Source organism: Podarcis bocagei (genome assembly GCF_964188305.1).
Source record: "Podarcis bocagei genome assembly, chromosome: 12".
Classification (NCBI taxonomy): Eukaryota; Metazoa; Chordata; class Lepidosauria; order Squamata; family Lacertidae; genus Podarcis; species Podarcis bocagei.
The window spans coordinates 33,742,374-33,762,261 of record NC_138137.1 but is presented as its reverse complement, the minus strand read 5'-3'; the positions used below and the strand labels follow the sequence as shown (position 1 = coordinate 33,762,261).

Genomic DNA, 19,888 nt, shown 5'->3' with positions numbered 1-19,888 from the left:
TTGTAGCTCTGTGGATTGCATCAAATTAAGTTTCGCTCAAAGTAGATCCGTTAAAATAAATGGACCCAAGTCACGGCCATTCATTTCAATGGGTCTGCCCTGAGTATGATTAACACAGTGTGCAATCCTGTGGCACTATGGAATCCTCTGTGTAACTGCCCTGCAAAGGAATAGCAGGATGACAATCTGAAGAAAATCATTGCTCCGATTCAGCAGTAAACAGCAGGTTTTCCTGAGGAAAGCGGTGGGACACAAACAAACACTTGGATCCGAGCCTACAAATCATGGACCTACTAGATATTGTGGCACAAATGGAAGTATGGGTGAGCCCTTGGTTGGGCAATATTAGCTTAGATGGTTGGTTGCCCTGGTTACCTTAGATTTAGAAATAAATGGTTTCCATTGCAATAACCCTGAACCACATTTCACCTTATCTGATTCAAGGTAAGGCAGTTTCATACACTGATCCCTGCAGTGTCGGGTTACTAGCATTGCTAGGCTTGAGAAGTACAGAACAAGAACATAATAACTGCATTCTCCAACAACAACAAAAGTACCAGGATCGTCAGTTGGAATCAAATCATCTGAAATCTAGGTGGTTACATCCCAACTTTGGAAAAGAATCTCATAAGAGTGCCATGGTATCAAGGGTTTAAAGTTGCAGGCTTGCCCACATCAGTTGACACCGTGTCCCTTTGTCAGATGAGCTGTGATCCACTTTAAAATGAAGTCTTAACTGAGCTGCACCCATTAAAAAGGACAAATAACAAACATTGGATAGGTTAGGCCTTGTCTTTGAAATGAAAGAGATGGATAGGCATGATTGCATATACAGAGTTTACATCCGAGGCTAACACTACTGTATCAGATAACGCACATGATTTGCAGAATAAGTTAACAAAGGGAAAACTGAATATAACTGAACATAACCTGTAAACAAAGGAATAAGTCTAGATCTTGTGGATAAAAGTGCAGTGAAAATATGTGTATGCCACATGTACACACATGGGTTGCAGAATAAGTTAACTAAGGGAAAACAAGACCTATACTGTATAAATAATGTGTAAAGTGTAAGGAGGAAAAAAACACTTTCCGTTGTTTTATTAACACATTTTCCCCACAAGTTCACAGTGAAAATAAGTTACAGCTGCACTTAACAAGTTAGGATGTGATTTTACCAGTTCTCATATCGGCAAATTAATAGTTGGTAGACGTACAAAAATTCCCAGGAAGATGGGACAACATGAAGTAAAAGCAGATAACTGTTCCTCAGCTTCAAAACAGAAAACATGGTGAATACACATTTATAAAGGCCCCTCAAAATGTATTTTGTGTAAGATCCTGAAGACAACTTCAAAGAAGAAGGAAATATCCTCAATATCTGTCAAGCAATCTCCACTGGGACTATTCAGCAGAAAGGGAATTATTTGTATATATTAATCCTGTTCACTGCAATCTTCATTTTGTAGGCCCAGTCAAATAGGCAGGAGTTGAAATGGCCCGGTGCAGTGCAGTGTAGTCCATATGGGCCTCTGCATATTAAGGGGCGTAGCTAAGTGGTAGAGCACATGCTTTGTATTGGGGAAATACCAGAGACTAGCATCTCACTGATTTAATACTATGACCACAGTAAAAGACAGCTTCTTATATCCTGCCTTTCTTCATCATGGAACCCAAAGCAATAGACAGGTATTCTCAGGTCACCTTTCCAGGTACTGACCAGATTCTGCCCTGCTTGGTTTCAGCAAGGTGATAAGTGTCATGGATCTTCAGACCAGGACTCACAGCACAAACACCTTGGAAGAAGGAAGTCCTTTCATCTTCGTTTGGCATTGTAGATGACATTGTAGAATGACCATAAAGGTAAAGGGATCCCTGACCATTCGGTCCAGTTGTGACCGACTCTGGGGTTGTGGCACTCATCTCACTTTATTGGCCGAGGGAGCTGGCGTACAGCTTCCGGGTCATGTGGCCAGCATGCCTAAGCTGCTTCTGGCGAACCAGAGCAGTGCATGGAAACGCCGTTTACCTTCCTGCCGGAGTGGTACCTATTTATCTACTTCCACTTTGAGGTGCTTTCAAACTGCTAGGTTGGCAGGAGCAAGGACCGTACAATGGGAGCTCACCCCGTCACGGGGATTCAAACCGCCGACCTTCTGATCGGCAAGTCCTAGGCTCTGTGGTTTAACCCACAGCGCCACCCACGTCCCCAAGAAGAACCATAGGTAATAGGTACATGTTATTATTTATATCTCACTATGGGTGTATGGGGTGTGAGGGGAGGGCTAGTATCTTTGGTGAGAGACATGTCATACTCCTCCTGGGTGAGAGTAGGTGATGGGTCTCAAACCCTTGATGAGTTAAGGACTTCCCTTGTATGAAAATACAGGCTCTGCAGGATTGAGCAGACGAGACTAACAGCGAGTTAAATGGTCAAGAAGGTGGTTTCTGCAAGTGCTGTAGTGGGAAGTGAGGGGCAGATGGGGCTCATCAACCTGGGAAGGTAGCCCATCCAAGAGAGTGAACACTTTGACCCTGAACCTCCACTGCCTTGCAGGATATTTTCGGGAGAAGAAAACCCTACACAAATCTGGAGCGGAGTCCTTAAGATGGCTGGGTGGCGCCTTGCACACCTCCTTCTATCAACTTATGTGGCCAAGCTGGTGCCAAATATATTGCTCTGCTTTCCTTTGGACCACATTAGAAAGCCTGGGGGGAGTGTCCTTTTCTGGGAAGCCCAGGACCTACATATACATTGCCCAGGCTTGTGCCCTGGAAAGGTCACTTTGGTGCTGCAAACACAACGGTTTGAGCTCATTCCTGGAGGCGCTCTCTATTGCCTCTCGAGACAGACATATGCCAACAATGTGGGGTGTATTGCTAGAGCAGTCAAGTACAACATTTTCCTGTTGCCTAGAATGGACACACAGGAGAATGCGGCTCCAGACAGGGAGGACTTCCTGTTATCCCTGCTCTCGTATGTATGTGACCAGGTAGATGGGCATGACCCTAGCTGACCCTGTAAAAGTGCTGGCCATGCAGCCCTTTTCCCTTTTTTTCTTTTCAGACTTCTCTCTTGGACTTCCTCTTCCAGCTCTTAGCCAGCATGTGACTCATCCTTGCAGAAGATGGAAGCCACAGGTAGAAAGTCTGAGGCGTAGCTCAGACTTCTTTCCTCTACAAATGTAACTGTAACCACAGGATAACGCCTGCCTTCTGATTACTGCTGTGAACTGAATGTGAGTAAAACTTCATTGTTATTTTCAAAAAGACTGTGTTGTGTTATTGTTATTTTAGAGGGAAATAAAGAGGACATTTACCAGGAACAATCCAGACTGGACAAGCCAGACTGGATTGCTTAATTAAAAGACTCTAACGAGTCATCAACTGCTTTGCTATAAGCTGCAAGGGAATGTGCTCTGCTGTTTGCTCACTAGCGTGAGTGAGGAGGGATAATATCAAAAGAATATATTCTTTCCTACCTTCCTTTGCATTCCCACAAACAACATTTCCCACCCTTCCACCCAAAGAAGCCCAGGAGGCAGTGTTCTTATTTTGTATTTTTATGTTGTGAACCGTCCTGTAATCTTTGGAAAAAGTGTGGTATACAAATTTAATAAATAATAATAATCACACAAGTATTCCCTTTCAATTCACTTGGGAGTTCCTGGCAAATCCCTTCATAAAATTAATAAAATTATTGAAAAGTTCATAGTGGAAGAATGGATAGCAACAATACCAATTTATTTGTAGTCTTCTTTAAGAAAAACAAATAAAGCAAATAATATGCAGCAGGTGACAGAGAAAGATCCTTGTTCAGTAGTGAGTGTTGAGCCTGCTCCCGCACATCAAGAATCTCTGAATGAAGGTCAACAAACCAGGGTTATCTCCCTCAGCAGATCACCGTGCTTTGAATATGGAGGCCAGTCCATAAGGCTGATCAGATAACAGTGATGATGACTTACTACATTTCCAGAACTGATCATCTAGAAGAGCTGTTAAGATTGCTACATATAAACAAAAACAAAACCCACCCACAAATTAAAGTTTTCAATGTTAAAATAACGCTTCTGGTCTAGAGACCTTCAGGTGCAAGAACGTATGTGGCATTTGTTTGATTTGTAGACTTCTCCTCCTTATGAGATGGTATTTCCCAATATTGCAACCGTGGCTTACATTCTTCCAACTAAGAAAAGAATAGAAATTGAATCACAATCGGAGGTAACGTAATCACTTCATTCACTTGTACTAGCTGAAGAAAAAGAGAGAAGGGAAAAAAGCATGCAACGTTCCAGGTCTGCAAAACCCAAGGCACCAGATAATTGCAGTTTCTAATATGCGTGTTGTGGGCATTCAAGCAGGGGCGAAAGTGAGCGCTCCTCTCGAATGCCCACGAGCAGGACTGAGTCAAGAACAGCCCAGTTCACAGAAAGCAGGACCTGTGCTCACCTTAAGCTCTGCAAGTGCCACCTTCCCATAAGGCCCTTGAACTCTCCTTGGGGAGGAGCAGAAGGCAGCAGTGGACGCTTACCTGGCCTTAACACATGAGATCGTAACACATGGGAGTGTGTGCAGATGGGAAACAGACTGCCAGGGAAAGGGGAGTGGCCCTTGCTTAAAATTCCTGGGCCTTGGGCAGGGGGAAAAAGGAGGCAGGGGCAGTGGAGGATGCTTTGTAAGCACACTTCAAACTTTTTGGATGTGGTCACCTAAAAAAAAGACATTGCAAAACACCGGCTGTGTGGAACCGTGTCCAGCATGCCTCACAGTGTTGTGCCCCCTAATTTTATCCCCCTCTCCAAGCAAGGATTTCATGTTTTAAGGAAATAATGCACACATGTGCATAATATACTGAACGTTTCAGTATGCCTGCCCTTATGGAAATACAGTGGTACCTCAGGTTAAGTACTTAATTTGTTCCGGAGGTCCGTTCTTAACCTGAAACTGTTCTTAACCTGAAGCACCATTTTAGCTAATGGGGCCTCCTGCTGCTGCCGCGCCGCCAGAGCACGATTTCTGTTCTCATCCTGAAGCAAAGTTCTTAACCTAAGATACTATTTCTGGGTTAGCAGAGTCTGTAACCTGAAGTGTCTGTAAACCGAGGTACCACTGTAAATAGAAAATGTTTTATTTGCAGGTCATCATGCTTAGTAAGCAGGCCAGGATTTAACTACCTTCCAGTTCATTAGGACTGAGTTCCTTATGCTTAGGCAGGCTCCCCCTCATCCCCTCTCTTCTTCCTCAACCCCTGTGGAAACGTATCTGCTCACACCACTCACTGCTCCCTCCGGGATTTCACTGACTTGGGTTTCAAGCCGAGGTCTCTCCCAGCCCTACCTGGAGACGCCAGGTATTGAACCTGAAGCCCCCTGCGTACAAGACAGGTGGTTTACCAACAGGCTATGGCCCTTTGCTTTTGTTTGATTGGTTGGGAGGAAGCAGGAGCCTCTCCAGAGGCCCCAGCTTTATGTTGGGCAGCTGGTCCAGAAAGAAGCTATGGCTGGGTTTCTCACAAACCGCTTTTATTGCTGCGTCTGGGCAATTCCCACCTTTGAACTGCAGTCCCTTCAAAACAGCACAGTTTACTCTGGAGTGTACAGCCATTTCCCATGCCTTGCCCTCTTCCGGCAACTACTGCCCACTTCTGTTCCCTCTCATTTCCTTTGACAGTCCCACAACCAAACCACTTGGGGGAAAGGAGCAAACTGAATGGCTACTAGTGTCTACCTGTGGCTGCTGCACTCTGCACCCACAGAAGGTGGTTTAATGCAGAGGTGGGAAACATCTGTCCTTCCATTTTCTTATTAGACTCCCAACTCCCATCAACCTCAGATGGTCAGGGATGATAAGAGATGTAGTCCAGAAGCATTTAGACAGACAGTTTCCTCACCCCGATATAACGAAAAGCCTCCATATGAACTTCACGGGACCAAGACAGCATTAGCTCTGCGTGCTACTTAAAAACTTTTTTTTTTTTATCCTCCCAGACTTACTAGTACAGGGCTTATTTGTGAACCTTCACAATCTGGCTAAAACACAGCTCAAGTCCCTGTAAATCTCTTATCACAGCAAGAGGAGAGAAGCCTACCATGCTTGCAGGCGTTCATGCAGTCTTTCTTTGTAAGAAAGTTGTTATTATTCCCGCCGCATCCTGTATAGTTGAATGCCACACAAGTTCTGCTCGCTATATTGTAGTAAAAGCGATGTACTGAAGCTGAACAGAGTCCCACATCCTTGGGACTAGAGCAAAAGGAGGGACCCTCTTCAAAAAAAAAAAAAAGAAGAAGAAGAAGAAAGGAGTTAATTAAGAGTGTGTGTGTTTTGAAGAGCAGAATATAGTGATGTTTAGAATTCATAACCAATAATGCCCAGATTTTTTTTAAATTGGCAAAGTTTACAGTTTTATTTAGATTAGATACAATATCACCAGGTTCACCAAGAACCGCTGTTGTAGAGCTCCTGCTCCCTTGGAGAGTAAGTTTAGGAAATACATGAGAACATTTCATCCCTCCCCCACCTTTCAAGCTAAATAGGCCTATGGCTTGTATGAAAAAATAATTACTTCTCCCCAACTTGCAGACATCAGTGCAGGATATTTTACTGGAAAACATGTTAGGGTGTCGTGAACGTTTTTTAGGGAAAAATTCCTCGCATTTCGTTGTCTCAAGGTTGAAGAAATATTTCGGCTTGAGAGGGCTCCAGGTCCCTTGCGGAGGTTTCACTCGGCACATTACTGGCACTTCTGAAAATTAAACCGCAACTGTTTAGATGTTTTTTAAAAAATGCCTAAATGAAACCATTGCTCTTAAAAATCTCCCCTAATTCACTTCAGGATTTGAAATTTGAGAACAATGACTTACTCTTGATTTTCCCGCAAGTTTCTATACAAGCGTCAAAGCTCAAAAAGTTGTTTTCGTTCCCCAAGCAGCCCTCGTGAGTAAACCTCTGGCAGTCTTGGGAGGCTCGGTTGTAGTACCACCTGTCTAATGAACCTGGGCAGGCTCCGGGCACCGGTGACTCTAGGCACAGCTCTCTGTTGTCTGCATGAAAACAAAACCAGGGGGATGGAAGAAATGAAACGCTTTAAGTCCAAATCAGATGGCCTGAACTCAAAAGCACCCTCCCCACATGCAATTCCCAGCAGCTGGCCTTCAGCCGCATACAACCTCCAAAAGGGGAGTCAGAAAAGGGCCTCTGCGGCAAGTCACATTTGAATGCCTAATCCTTTGTGAATTTGTACACTTTGTTCTCTTTCAGGCTGTTCAAGTTGGTGTCCATCACTGCTTCTTGTGGGAGCAAACGCCAAAGTTTAAATATGCGCTGTGATAAGAAGTACTTCCTTCTGTTGAATCATCCAACATTCATTGAACAGTATGTTTCCAATCACAATTCAAAGTGTTGGTGCTGACCTTTAAATCCCTAAATGGCCTTGACCCTGCATACCTGAAGAAGCGTCTCCACCCCCATCATTCAGCCTAGACACTGAGGTCCATCTCCGAGGGCTTTCTGGTGGTTCCCTCCCTGCGAGAAGTGAGGTTACAGGGAACCAGGCAGAGGGCCTTCTCGGTAGTGGCGCCCGCCCTGTGGAACGCCCTCCCTTCAGATGTGAAGGAAATAAACAACCAGCTTACTTTTAGAAGACATCTGAAGGCAGCCCTGTCTAGGGAAGCTTTTAATGTTTGATGTTTTATTGTATTTTGGGAGCTGCCCAGAGTGGCTGGGGAAACCCAGCCAGATGGGCTAGGTATAAATAACAGTTGCCCCCAAAGCGAGAGAATTGCCACGCTGCCAAGCAAACAGGACTGTGTCGTGATCCGCTTAAGACTTCTGCAGTCCATTTCACCCTGCTCCAAAAGATTCCTTCAAGCTCCATTATTTTCAGTCAATCATTAGCTTTTAAGAGGGTCTATTAAACGACTAAACAACAACAAAAAATCATCTGAACTGTGTGTGTGTTTAATGTGCATGTTATCATTCCTTTTATTACTGATGTTCAGTGCCGAGTGCAATCTTTGAGCCCCCCCATCACCCCCCAGCCCTGGAGGATTTAAACAAAGGCACAAGTGCTTTAGTAAGCCAAATACTCAACAACTTCTTTGCTGATATTATTTCTCATAATAAAAACGCTTTGTCGCCAGCAAGTTGGATGTGAGGGGGGGCAGGTACATCACGCGAGGCAATGTGGGGATGAACTGGGCAAAAACATTCCTCTTCTCGCAGACCTGTGACTAATGAAGCCATCTATGTAGAATAGAATAGAATAGAATAGAATCATAGAGTTGGAAGAGACCACAAGGGCCATCGAGTCCAACCCCCTGCCAAGCAGGAAACACCATCAGAGCACTCCTGACATCTGGTTGTCAAGCCTCTGCTTAAAGACCTCCAAAATAGGAGACTCCACCACTCTCCTTGGCAGCAAATTCCACTGTCAAACAGCTCTTACTGTCAGGACGTTCTTCCTAATGTTTAGGTGGAATCTTCTTTCTTGTAGTTTGGATCCATTGCTCCGTGTCCGCTTCTAAACTGTGGGCGGAGTTTATGGTTCTCCTTTGTTGATAGAGAAAAATCTATAATTCCAGGTGCCATAAGAAAGCTGCAGAGATAGTGCAGGATAGTGCGCACCCCGGAAATGATCTCTTTCAGCTTCTGCCTTCTGGAAGAAGGTACAGGGATACTAGCTGCCTGAGAAATAGTTTCTACCCAAATGCGATTTTGGTTTTAACGCAGTGTAAGGAGTCTCTATGGGAGTATATTGTATTTTAAAATGGGTTATCAGAGTTTTTAGGGAGCTAACCAGGTTGGGATAGCTGGGATAGCAGGCTTGTTGATTTTTTAATGTCTTATGTAGTGTTTTCAATTTCGTTGTTCGGTATGGGACAATGACAATAAAGATTATCGTATCGTATTTTTCTGGTTTTTAAAAAATATATATTGCAAACCGCCCTGTGATCTGCGAGGGAAGGGCGGCGTAGGAATTAAGAAAAACAACAAATAATAATAGGATCTGGAGTCGCGATCACCGAGAAGGTGAGAAGAAATCCGTTTTACACGTCTTGCAAGAGCGCAGCCAAGTAAGCTCCCCACGTCCAAAACAGACCCGCGCCCCACGTTACCTGCCGTCGGGATCTGGAGCCGGACGCGGCCCAGGAGCACCACGAAGGCGGCGGCTCGCAGAAAGGCGCGCGAGTTCCCCGCGGCCTGGCCCATCGCCCGCCGCGGGCGAATGGCTGCGAGGGCCGGGCTCGTCTACGAACGACGGAGACGTTGGGCTCGCGGAGCCGCCGGGGCCTCTTTAAGGAAGAACTGCGCGTCTTCCCACGGCCGCCTCGTCGCGGCTCAGGGGCTGGGCGCGCGTCTCGCGGGCGCGTTGCAAAAGGCACCTCCGGGATCAGAGTCCCTGGGCATCCGCGAGCGGCATCGGAGGCGAGGGGACGGCGAGCGGGGTTGCCGCGGAGGCCTGGCGCGTCTGGGCTGCCCACTTCGACGGCGCAGGGCATGAGCTGCCCTCGAGCAAAAAGTCCCCGAAACCATCAACAACTCGCCGAGCCTTTGAGTTTTAAATAATCCCCAATGCGCATAATGTGGCCACGCGGCTCTTGATGCTTCCGGGGTTTATGGCTTTGTCTAGAACGCAAAGTGACCATTATTACTTGACTTCCTTTGAAGAACATAAATTGCCCATTAAACCAACTGCTGGGGACATTTTGGAGGGTGGTGGTTTATGCGTTGGAGGGGGTAATCGGGAGAAGTATTTGTATATTTTAGTCCTGTTCTTATCAAAGTGCCCAATTGCTAGGCCCAGTCCAATTTGCAGGAGTTTGACCTGGCTATTGCAGGGTAAGTCACACTCAGCTCTGCACAGTAAACTCTCTGTTATTAAGCCGAGGGAATGTTGGTTTGTTTCAATACTTCAAAGCTCCTGTTAACTGGTATTTTGGTTATATTGACTAGAGGCACATTTCAATGTCAATTGGAAAATGTTGGGTGGGTGTTGCAGTTTATTGCTAGGATGTAGAGCTTGATGTTTCTAATGTCTGATGTTTTATCATGTTTTTAATATTCCACTCTTGAAAGCCACCCAGAGTGGCTGGGGAAACCCAGCCAGATGGGTGGGTATAAATAATAAATTATTGTTGTGTTGTTGTTGTTGTTAAGCAGGGTTAACCCAGATGACCTTCAAGGTTCCAAAGCAGACCCATTAAAAAGAAGTCCTAAGTCACGTCCATTTATTTCCATGGATCTACACTGAGTGCGCCTAACATAGCATACAATCCTTTGATTCTCTGAAATCTGAAAGGATGCTGGTCTGCTGAAGGGAAACAAGATGCAATGCTTAATTTTACTTGTATTTTATTTTTGTACATTTTTAATACATGGGGTTTGGGGCATAGTACATGCGTTGCATCCTAAAGATCAGAGGCTTTATCAGTTGCATCTTCAGACTAGATTGTTCTGGTATGACACCTATTTAAGGCTGCTTCATATATATCTCAATATGTACATGTCTTCAATCATGAAACTGTAAAGGATGTGACTGCAGTTCTCGAAAAGTCACCCATCCAGGTGCTGACCAGATTCTGCTCTACTTACCTTCAGCAAGGTGATAGCCGTCAGACCACAAGGAGTCACTGAACAGGGATTTTAGCATGGATCTCCATGACCCCTTCAACTGTCGAAGAGGCAATTCTGCATGTGGACATCTGTCCTCTTCCTTGAAATGAATGGGACGGATATGCTTGGGAGCAGAGGCAGAGTCTAGATCTTAACTGGATAAAGTGGAATGAAACTGTAGCATGTGCATGCAGTGTGTACATACATGGACTGCAAAATACGTTCGCTAGGGGGAAACTTGATCTACATAAAATGATGTGTAACAAATTAGGAGAAACAAACACTTATGACAACTTATTTTATTTTTCTTTATTTTTACAAATTTACAGTGAAGGTCAGTCACATTTGCACATAGCAAGTTAGGATGTAATTTTACCAGTTCTCATATAGGCAAAGTAAGGTTTGACACAGGTGCAAATATCCTTAGGACAGACAGCATCAAGTGAAGGCAGATGACTCTTCTTCAGCTTCAGAACAAAAAACATGCCGAATGCATATTAATAAAGGCACCTCAAAATGTGTTCTGTGCAAGAGATCAGGAGGATGACTTTAAAGAGGAGGGACATAATCTCAATATCTGACTAGCATTCTCCACTCTTAACTGTCCAGCAGGAATAATCTCATGATGAAAATTAATCCTGTAGCTTTAGAACTGGACCAGTTGACAATGGGAGATGCAGCCATCAGTTCACCACACTCCTGAAACCTTACGTAGCTTATAATTCACCTTAAAAAACAAGCAAACCCCACTATCAAGTTCATTGCTGGTCTCCTCCCAGTGCCAGCTTTTTAATCAGCAGCATTACAATTATGTATATTACCAAGAACAAACGTATTTTATTTTTATTATCACTGTATCTATATCCCAACTATTCGCCAAGGTGGCAAATACACTTCCCCCTTCTATACCTTCATAACAATCCTGTGAGGTGGGTTAGGCTGAGAGACTGTGTGTGTACAAAAACCACCCAGAAATGGCTGAGTGGTGAACTGAACCCTAGTCTCCCAAGTCCTAGTCTAGCACTCTTAACCACTAGTCCACATTCATATTTCCTATCCTCAAACAAGGGCTTTGAACCCAGGATAAAATTTTAGAATGTCCGATTGGGTTTTGACTTGTCTACATTCTCCTCCCTTCCAATTCACTTGGTAGTTTTTGGCAAGCCTGCCCCCTAAGGATGTTCTTGAAAAGTTCACAGCAAAGGAATTGATATCAGCAATACCAATTTATTCAAGAGAAAAACGAGTTTGGTTAATCTTCAGTTAAAGGAGCAATGCAAGAAATATCTGACAAAGATCTGTTTTTTAAAAAAACAACTATGGGCCATGGTTCTTGCTTCAGCTATTCAACAACAGTTCAGCTCTTCCAATACAGCAGAACCATTTTCATAAACTACACAAAGGGGAAAGTTTAAAACGTATGCATTTATATTTATAGTAACATTTTATAAAACTTGGGGGAAACTCCATAAGATCTAAAGATCTGCATCTGCAGTTATCCTGCAACGTCTGTAATCAGCTATATCCTCTCTGCCAGACTTATTCACATATAAACACAGGAATCTCCCTTATCCCAAGCCAAAATATTTGTTCAGCCAGCTCAGAATTGTCTACAATGAGTGGATGAGGCTCTCCAGGGTTTCAGACCAAAGCCCTCCCCATTGCCCACTATCTAATGCTATCTAGTGGTCAGTGAGATTTGCCTGATCTCCTGCCACTGGCATCACTGGCTTAACTTGAGCAAGGCAGCACTGAGAGTGGTGTGCTGCAAATGCACTGGCAGAAGCACTGGATTGGTTCTGCCCATGTGTTTCAACTGCGCCAACCACACCCTGACTGATCATGCTGCTGTCATGCAGGTGATGGGAGATCATGTAACATCAGCACAGCGGACTGTTTTAACTAGAGATTCAAAGAACCAAACCTCAGACATTCTGCATGCAAGGTAAGCCCTCTACCACGCATCTGCCACCCCTCCTTATGAAGATAAGAAAGTTCAGGAGAAGGTCTTAATTTAGTGTTCCATATAATGAAACCACCAGAAAGGGTCTATCGTATTCAGCAGCCAGTAGAGAAGAATCAATGTTCAGCAGGGAGTGTTGAGCCGCCTCTTGTGCGTCCAAGTATCTGAATGAGGGTCAGCAGCCCAGGATTTTATCCTTCAACAGGGCACACTGGCATGTGCATGGGGCCCAATCCCTAAGTGAGCTGTAACTAGATCAAAGTAACCTTGCCGTTCAAAACTGTTCATATAGTAAAATTGCTACATAGCCACATAAAACTGAACAAAACCTAAACCCACCCATAAGTTAAAAGTTTCTAGTGTGTGAAATCAGTGCATCTAGTCTGGAAACCTCTCCAGATTTAAGAATGTATGTGGCGTTCGTTGGATCTGAATGTTGGCTGTAGACTCCTCATCCCTATGAGACAACGTATTTTGATCCCGTAGCAGGTGGTTTCTTTCTCCCTACTAAGAAAATAGAAATCAAAATATAATCGGAAGTAACTTAAATCACTTCATTCACATGTGGTAAATAAAGACAAAAGAGGAGAAAAAGGGATGCAACATTCTAGGTCTGCTAATTCCCAACCACCAGGTAATTGCAGTTTCCACAATGCGTGTTTTGGGCATTAAAGCAGGGACAAAAGCGAGTCCCCATCTCAGCAGGACCAAAGCCAGCACAACCCTCCTTGTGACAAGCAGGGCCTGTGCTCACCCTTAATGCCTGCAGGTACTACCTCCTCACAAAAGCAAACGTGCCCTTGACCGTGATGGGTAGAAGACAGTCTGCCAGGGAAAGGGAAGAGCTCCTTGTCTGAAATTCCTTGGCAGAGGATGCTTTCTCACAAGCTGCTTTTGCCACAACCCGGGACGCATCCCAGCTTTGCACTCCTTCAGAACAGCACAAACGACTGGAGGGCACAGTCCATGCCTAGCCTTCATCTGGCAACTATTGCCCCCTTCTGGTCCCTCTCACCTCCTTCTACATCCTCACAACCTTTGGCCAAGGGAGTGAGCTGAAAATACGGGAGGACCACAATCCACCTGTGGCTACTGCATTATGCACCTATGGAAGGTGGTTTAATGCAGGAGGGGGAAACCTGTGCCTCTCCAGTTGTTCTTGGACTCCCATCAGCGTCAGCCACCACGTCACATGGTCAGGAATGATGAGAGATATGTACTTGGACGGATACAGTTTTCTCACCCCAATATAACAAAAGCCTCCCTGTTTGCTCTTGGAGAGCACCAGCTGTTTGTGCTGCTTAATGTTGTTCTCTTTAATCCCTCTAGAATTACTAGAACAGGGCTTATTTGTGAACCTTCACAATCTGGCTATGACTGCAAACGTCCCTGTAACTCTCGATCTCAGCAAAGAGAGAGCATCCTACCTTTCTTGCAGGCCTTGAGACATGATTTCCGAGTGAGGAAGTTGTTAATATTTCCTCCACAACCTGTATAGGTGAATTCTTCACAATCTCCTGTGTCTATGTTGTAATAAAAGCGAGGAACTGAACTCGAACAAATTCCCACGTCTTTGGGGTTAGAGCAAAAGGAGGGGGTATCTTTAGAAAAAGAAAGAGAGAGACAGAGTTACTTAACACTACTTATTTTTGTTTTTTGAAGTGTAGACTGCAGTGGTGTTAGGCATACAAACCAACAGTTCCCAATCAGAAAGTGGGCCGAGTTTCTGATCTTTGATTTAATATGTGTACACTGCTTTCCCAGCAAAAACAAGCTCAAAGCGGCTCATAACTACAAAGCATTGAAAATGAGCAAACATTTCCATCCGTGCAATCAATTAGGGAAAAGACACACACACCACAATAGTGCGTTGGTAAAGCAAAAACGAACAATGCCATAAATAATTGATGCAATTCAATACAAACTTTTAATAATTCAAAATTAATTCATCAGAAATGGTTAGCGAGCACCAGTCCCATGAGACACAACAGAACATTTCACCCTCCCCCACCCAAACAAGCTATTAATTAAAAATAATAATTACTTCTTTTTGGCAGGCAGAAGTTCATGCAGGAGTCTTTATCGTCAAATCGGTTCTGGTTTCCTAAACAGCCTCCGTAATAAAATTTTTCACAGCTCATCGTCTCAAGGCTGAAATAATATTTTCGCATTAAACCTCTACAGATTCCTTCGTCAGATTTCAGTCGGCATATTTTAGGCACCTCTAAAAACGAAAGAGAAACCAACAATTGGTTGAAAACAACAATCTAAGCCAAACCTTTGCTTTTATCAAACCGATTCCGCAATTCACTCCAGGATTTGAAAGAGCTACAACTTACTCTTGATTCTCCCGCAAGTCTCTGAACACTCTTCAAAACTCAAAAAGTTGTTGTTGTTTCCCATGCAGCCCCCAAATCTAAACTCCTGGCAGGTTTGGGTGGCTCTGTCGTAGTACCACCTGACAAACAAAGCCCGGCAGGGTCCTTTACGTGGTGGCTGGAGACAGATCTCTCTGTTGTCTGCATGAAAATGGAAGCGGGTGGGGGAAAGAGAAATGCTTTAGGTACAAATCCCAGAAACAAGAAGAGAGTAGGGAGGCAAGTAAGAAATTCATGTGTTGAAAATTTGTCCCAGTGAAATGTAAGTAGACCTCTCCTGCAACAGGCCCAAAGCCCAAGTAGTCTAGCATCCTGTTCTCACAGTGGTCAGCCGGATGCCTATAAGTATCGTAGCCTGAAAGCAGGACCTGAGTTCAAGAGCACTCTCCCCACCTGCGATTCCCATGAGTGGCCTTCAGAGGCATAAAAAAGGTAAAGGACCCCTGGGCGGTTAAGTCCAGTCAAAGGTGACTATGGGGTTGCAGTGCTCATCTCGCTTTCAGGCTGAGGGAGCTGGCGTTTGTCCACAGACAACTTTCCGGGTCGTGTGGCCAGCATGACTAAGATGCTTCTGGTGCAACAGAACACCGTGACGGAGACCAGAGCGCATGGAAACACTGTTTACCTCCCCGCCACAGTGGTACCTGTTTATCTACTTGCACTGTTGTGCTTTCAAACTGCTAGGTTGGCAGGAGCTGGGACAGAGCAACAGGAGCTGACTCCGTTGCGGGGATTCGAACTGCGTATCTTCCGATCGGAAGAGGCTCAGTGGTTTAGACCACAGCGCCACCCGCGTCCCTGTTTCAGAGGCATACCCCCTTCTTGTGGAGGGCAGTGGAGAGGACTGTGGTGGGGCAGCTGAAATTATTCTAGGTGACATCAATCTGGGTTAAGAATGCTGTGGCAGGATTGCTGACAGGAGTTTATACCCTGTCATCTTATAATACATGTTCTCAGAGAGCTGTACTGGTTGCCAATCTGCTACCAGGCAAGGATCAAGATGTTACTCTTAGTATGTAAAGGCCTTAATAGATTGGGGCAGTTTACTTGCGAGATCCCATTACCCGCCCCCCCTCCAAATGCCCGCTAAACTACTTCGATCTGTGACTGGTGTCACATTATACTCATTCCACATTTGTAAGAAATATTTTAGTGTGGCAGCACTTACACTTTGGAACTCCCTGCCTAGGGACACCAGGCAGGCACTTTCCCGCACATGCTAAAAACATTTTTCTTTAGGCAAGCCTACTTTATAAACTGCTTTGAGGGTTGTTGTTTTTAACTATCAAGTGGTGTATAAATTGTATTAAATAAATTATTATTATTATTAATTGAGTTTATATACTGCCCTATACCCGGAGGTCTCAGGGCAGTTTACATAAAAATATCACAACATATATAAAAACAGAATGAAAACAGCAACCCAAACAACCCCTGAAAAGAGCCACATTTTAAAAGGGTATAGGATGCCAAACAGATCAACCAAAGGCCTGGTTAAAAAGGAACGTTTTTGCCTGGCGCCTAAACTGTATAATGAAGGCGCCAGGCGAACTTCCCTGGAGAGAACATTCCACAGATGGGGAGCCACTGCAGAGAAGGCCTATTCTCCAGACATGTAGAATGTTGGCATGTTTTCTAATTTGATTTTTGGCTTAGCATTCATTTTAATTATTATTTTCGGATGTTTTAAATACTTTTTTCTGATGGCCGCATTATTTTATTCTTTTCGTATACTGCTTTGAGGTTTTATTACAATGACACGGTATCTAAAACTTGTGAAACGGATAATTTTTTATATAAAAAAAAACAGTCTCCAACAGCAGAGGTAGAAACATAGCCATTGTGGCTAGTAGTTGTTGATAGCCTAATCTTTCATGAATTTGCCCAATCCTCTTTTGAACCCTTAAACCCAAAGAGCAAAGATACTGAGCTATATGGACCAATGCTCTGATTCAGAATAAGGCAGCTTTCTGTGGTCACAGTACTAAATTGCTTGGAAAATGGCATTTTGCTGCAGATCTGGCTTGTATTTCTGAATCCTGACATTTGGGGGGGAATTGCTTAATCAACATATCTCGCATTTCCAGACGACGCAAGATCCTTCTTTAATTTATCATATTTAAAGGGAATATAATCTCTGCATTACAGGCACAAGCGCTTTAGTAAGCGCCAAACACACCCACAAACACTCAATGACGCCATCACTATTACTTGACAGCACTGATTGTCTTTACTTGGACTTTTGTTATTTTAACCCCTCTTTCTACGTTCCTATTCTACAGTTTCCTTCTTTGGTCTTTTAATTTTCACCTGTTGCTATAATTGTTCTCTCTCTTTTGTAAACATTGTACAATAAAGTTTTGAAAGAAAAACTTTGCCAAGAAAGAATAAAAACACCAGCACTCATAATATTTTGGCTACCGGCTAGGCAAGGAAAGGCAAAAAAATAAAATAAAAAGGGTTTTGGCAGACGGAGGCAGGTGCAGCATATGGGGCGAAGCGAGGATTTTGGAAAGAGAACATCGGTCGCCATCCCTGGGAAGAGCAAAAAAACAACTCGCAAGAAGAAAACAGCTGATAACATGCACCCGCTCCAAAAAAGGGCCCCGATTACCTCCCGTTGTCGACTGGGGCCACACCTGCTCCAGAAGTACCACCAAGGAGACGACCAACAGAAAGGCCCGCGAGTTTCCAGAAGTCAGATCCATCGCTGCAAGTCGCTGCGCGCGTTTGGCTGGTCTACGACCGATGGAAACGTTGGCCACAGTGGCCCCTTTATAAACGATCCCGGCTTCTCCGCCGCCGCCTCCTGGCCCAAAGCCTGCGGGCGTGCTTCCCAGACTAGGGAGGGCTCGGAGGGGGTGATTCATCCGTTTCTGGAAAGCGATGTAAAACCGCGAGGGGGCGGGCGGACCGAGGGAGCGGTCCCTTGCGTGGCTGGTGCGCCCCGCGCGTCATTGCGCATCTTCCGAAGAAGCAGCTCCGCGAGGTGGTCGCTGGCCCATCCCGACGCGTATCCGGGACGGCTGGGGCGGGCTTGGAGCCTTGCTGCTCGCGACCCCGACAGCGGCGAAAAGGTGCGAGGAAGATGGAAGGAGCAAATATTGGAGTAAACCCCGCGTTGAATGCACGGAACAACACCAGCCAGACGCGAAAGTGTCCCCAGGCGTCTGTTGAGGACTCAGTCGGCACCAAGATGTTCTGCCCCACTTTAGCTCACTTCTGAAGTTAAAAAAGCAAAGCTTAGGGAGCTTGTGCCACACTGGCACGATGCAGTAGTTTTGTCTATGCGCTTATCGGACGTTATCCGAGCTTTCCACAGGAAGTAGCCTTCTACCTGGTTAGATTATTTATTCTTATAGCCCAGTTGTTATATTTACATACAGTGGTACCTCGGGTTACATATGCTTCAGGGTACATACGCTTCAGGTTACACACTCCGCTAACCCAGAAATAGTACCTCGGGTTAAGAACTTTCCTTCAGGATGAGAACAGAAATCGTGCTCTGGCGGCGCGGCAGCAGTGGGAGGCCCCATTAGCTAAAGTGGTGCTTCAGGTTAAGAACAGTTTCAGGTTAAGAACGGACCTCTGGAACGAATTAAGTTCTTAACCCGAGGTACCACTGTATTTTTATATTTATAAAATGGGACGTGGGTGGTGCTAGGGGTTAAACCACAGAGCCTAGGGCTTGCCGATCAGAAGGTCTGCAGTTCGAATCCCCGTGACGGGGTGAGCTCCTGTTGCTCGGTCCCAGCTCCTGCCAACCTAGCAGTTTGAAAGCACGTCAAAGTGCAAGTAGATAAATAGGTACCGCTCCGGCGGGAAGGTAAACGGCATTTCTATGCGCTGTTCTGGTTCGCCAGAAGCGGCTTAGTCATGCTGGCCACATGACCCGGAAGCTGTACGCCGGCTCCCTTGGCCGATAAAGCGAGATGAGCGCCACAACCCCAGAGTCGGCAATGACTGGACCTAATGGTCAGGGGCCCCTTTACCTTTATATTTATATAAAAAAAACAACTATTTCCCTTTTCCTCCAAAAGCTTCTTCCTCGCCCTTCTACGTATTCTTCTCACAACAACTCTGCGGGGTAGGTAAGGCTGAGAGATCATGACTGGCCCAAGGTCACCCAGTGAAATTCATGACTGAGTAGGGATTTGAACTCCGGTCTCTCTGGGCTTAGTCCCTCACCCTGTCGAGGAATGAGGAACTGTTTTCAACTTGTGGGTGGCATTCGTACAATAGGTTTCGTTCCAGCCACAGGAAAAGGGAGAGGTATCTGCACTGAACTTCTCTCCATCCAAGCAGGCAAGAAGCACCACACATTCTAGCCTAACAAAGGCGATCACGGGTTCACAGAGCATTAGTAAGGGAGAGGCCTGAAGGGGCAGATTTGGCCTCCAGGCCTGAGGTTTCCCACCCCTGCTGTAACCATTGCACTGCATTGCCTAATCCTGTTGGTTCTCAAGTAGAGGGAGGTCTTTCACAGCACTGCCTAGTTGGACCTTCTAACTGAAGATGGTGATAGGCATAGCATGTCTCCAGCATTTCAGACATCGTGTCCCACATATTTTTAACTGGAGATGCCAAGGATTGACTCTACTGCTCATTTCCATGTTACTTGCTTCCAGAGAAAAACCCATTTCCAAATAACACAAAAATGAGCACTAACCTCGCACGATATTCCACAATATTTCTGGAAGTGGCTTTTACTGTTCAGGGAAGTTTTTAATGTGTGACATTTTAATGTGTGACATTTTAATGTATTTTTAATCTTTGTTGGAAGCCGCCCAGAGTTGGCGCGGTAGCTCAGACATCATGCAGAAATTAAGAGCTTTACTGAGACCAGAGGAAATGCTTATACATATATTAGGAATAGGAAACAAACTATTTGATCTAACCCAGTACTGCCTACTCAGATTAGCAGGGATGTTGGAGA

At 44.9% G+C, this 19,888-nt stretch overlaps 1 protein-coding gene across 1 annotated transcript; it reads right to left on the bottom strand.

Annotated features, from left to right (window-relative positions):
• Window positions 1–3,725: 3,725 nt before the first annotated feature.
• Window positions 3,726–18,149, bottom strand: TFPI2 (tissue factor pathway inhibitor 2). Its single transcript, XM_081163385.1, has 10 exons — window positions 17,567–18,149; window positions 14,914–15,093; window positions 14,619–14,798; window positions 14,002–14,175; window positions 10,591–10,628; window positions 9,114–9,246; window positions 6,861–7,040; window positions 6,563–6,742; window positions 6,089–6,262; window positions 3,726–4,186 (listed from the first exon to the last, which is right to left on the bottom strand). Exons 1-10 carry the CDS (start codon window positions 17,820–17,822, stop codon window positions 4,173–4,175), a joined length of 1,509 nt encoding a protein of 502 aa, XP_081019511.1. The 5' UTR covers window positions 17,823–18,149; the 3' UTR covers window positions 3,726–4,172.
• Window positions 18,150–19,888: the final 1,739 nt, after the last annotated feature.

What these genes read in the sequence shown, in the direction of transcription:
- TFPI2 (XM_081163385.1), bottom strand. Translation starts at nt 17,822, where the DNA reads ATGAATCACCCCCTCCGAGCCCTCCCTAGTCTGGGAAGCACGCCCGCA. An exon ending in GACTTGCGGGAGAATCAAGA is followed by an intron (nt 14,799 to 14,913) that starts GTAAGTTGTAGC and finishes TTTCGTTTTTAG; the next exon opens with AGGTGCCTAAAATATGCCGA. An exon ending in GCTCCAGATCCCGACGGCAG is followed by an intron (nt 7,041 to 9,113) that starts GTAACGTGGGGC and finishes GTTTTCATGCAG; the next exon opens with ACAACAGAGAGCTGTGCCTA.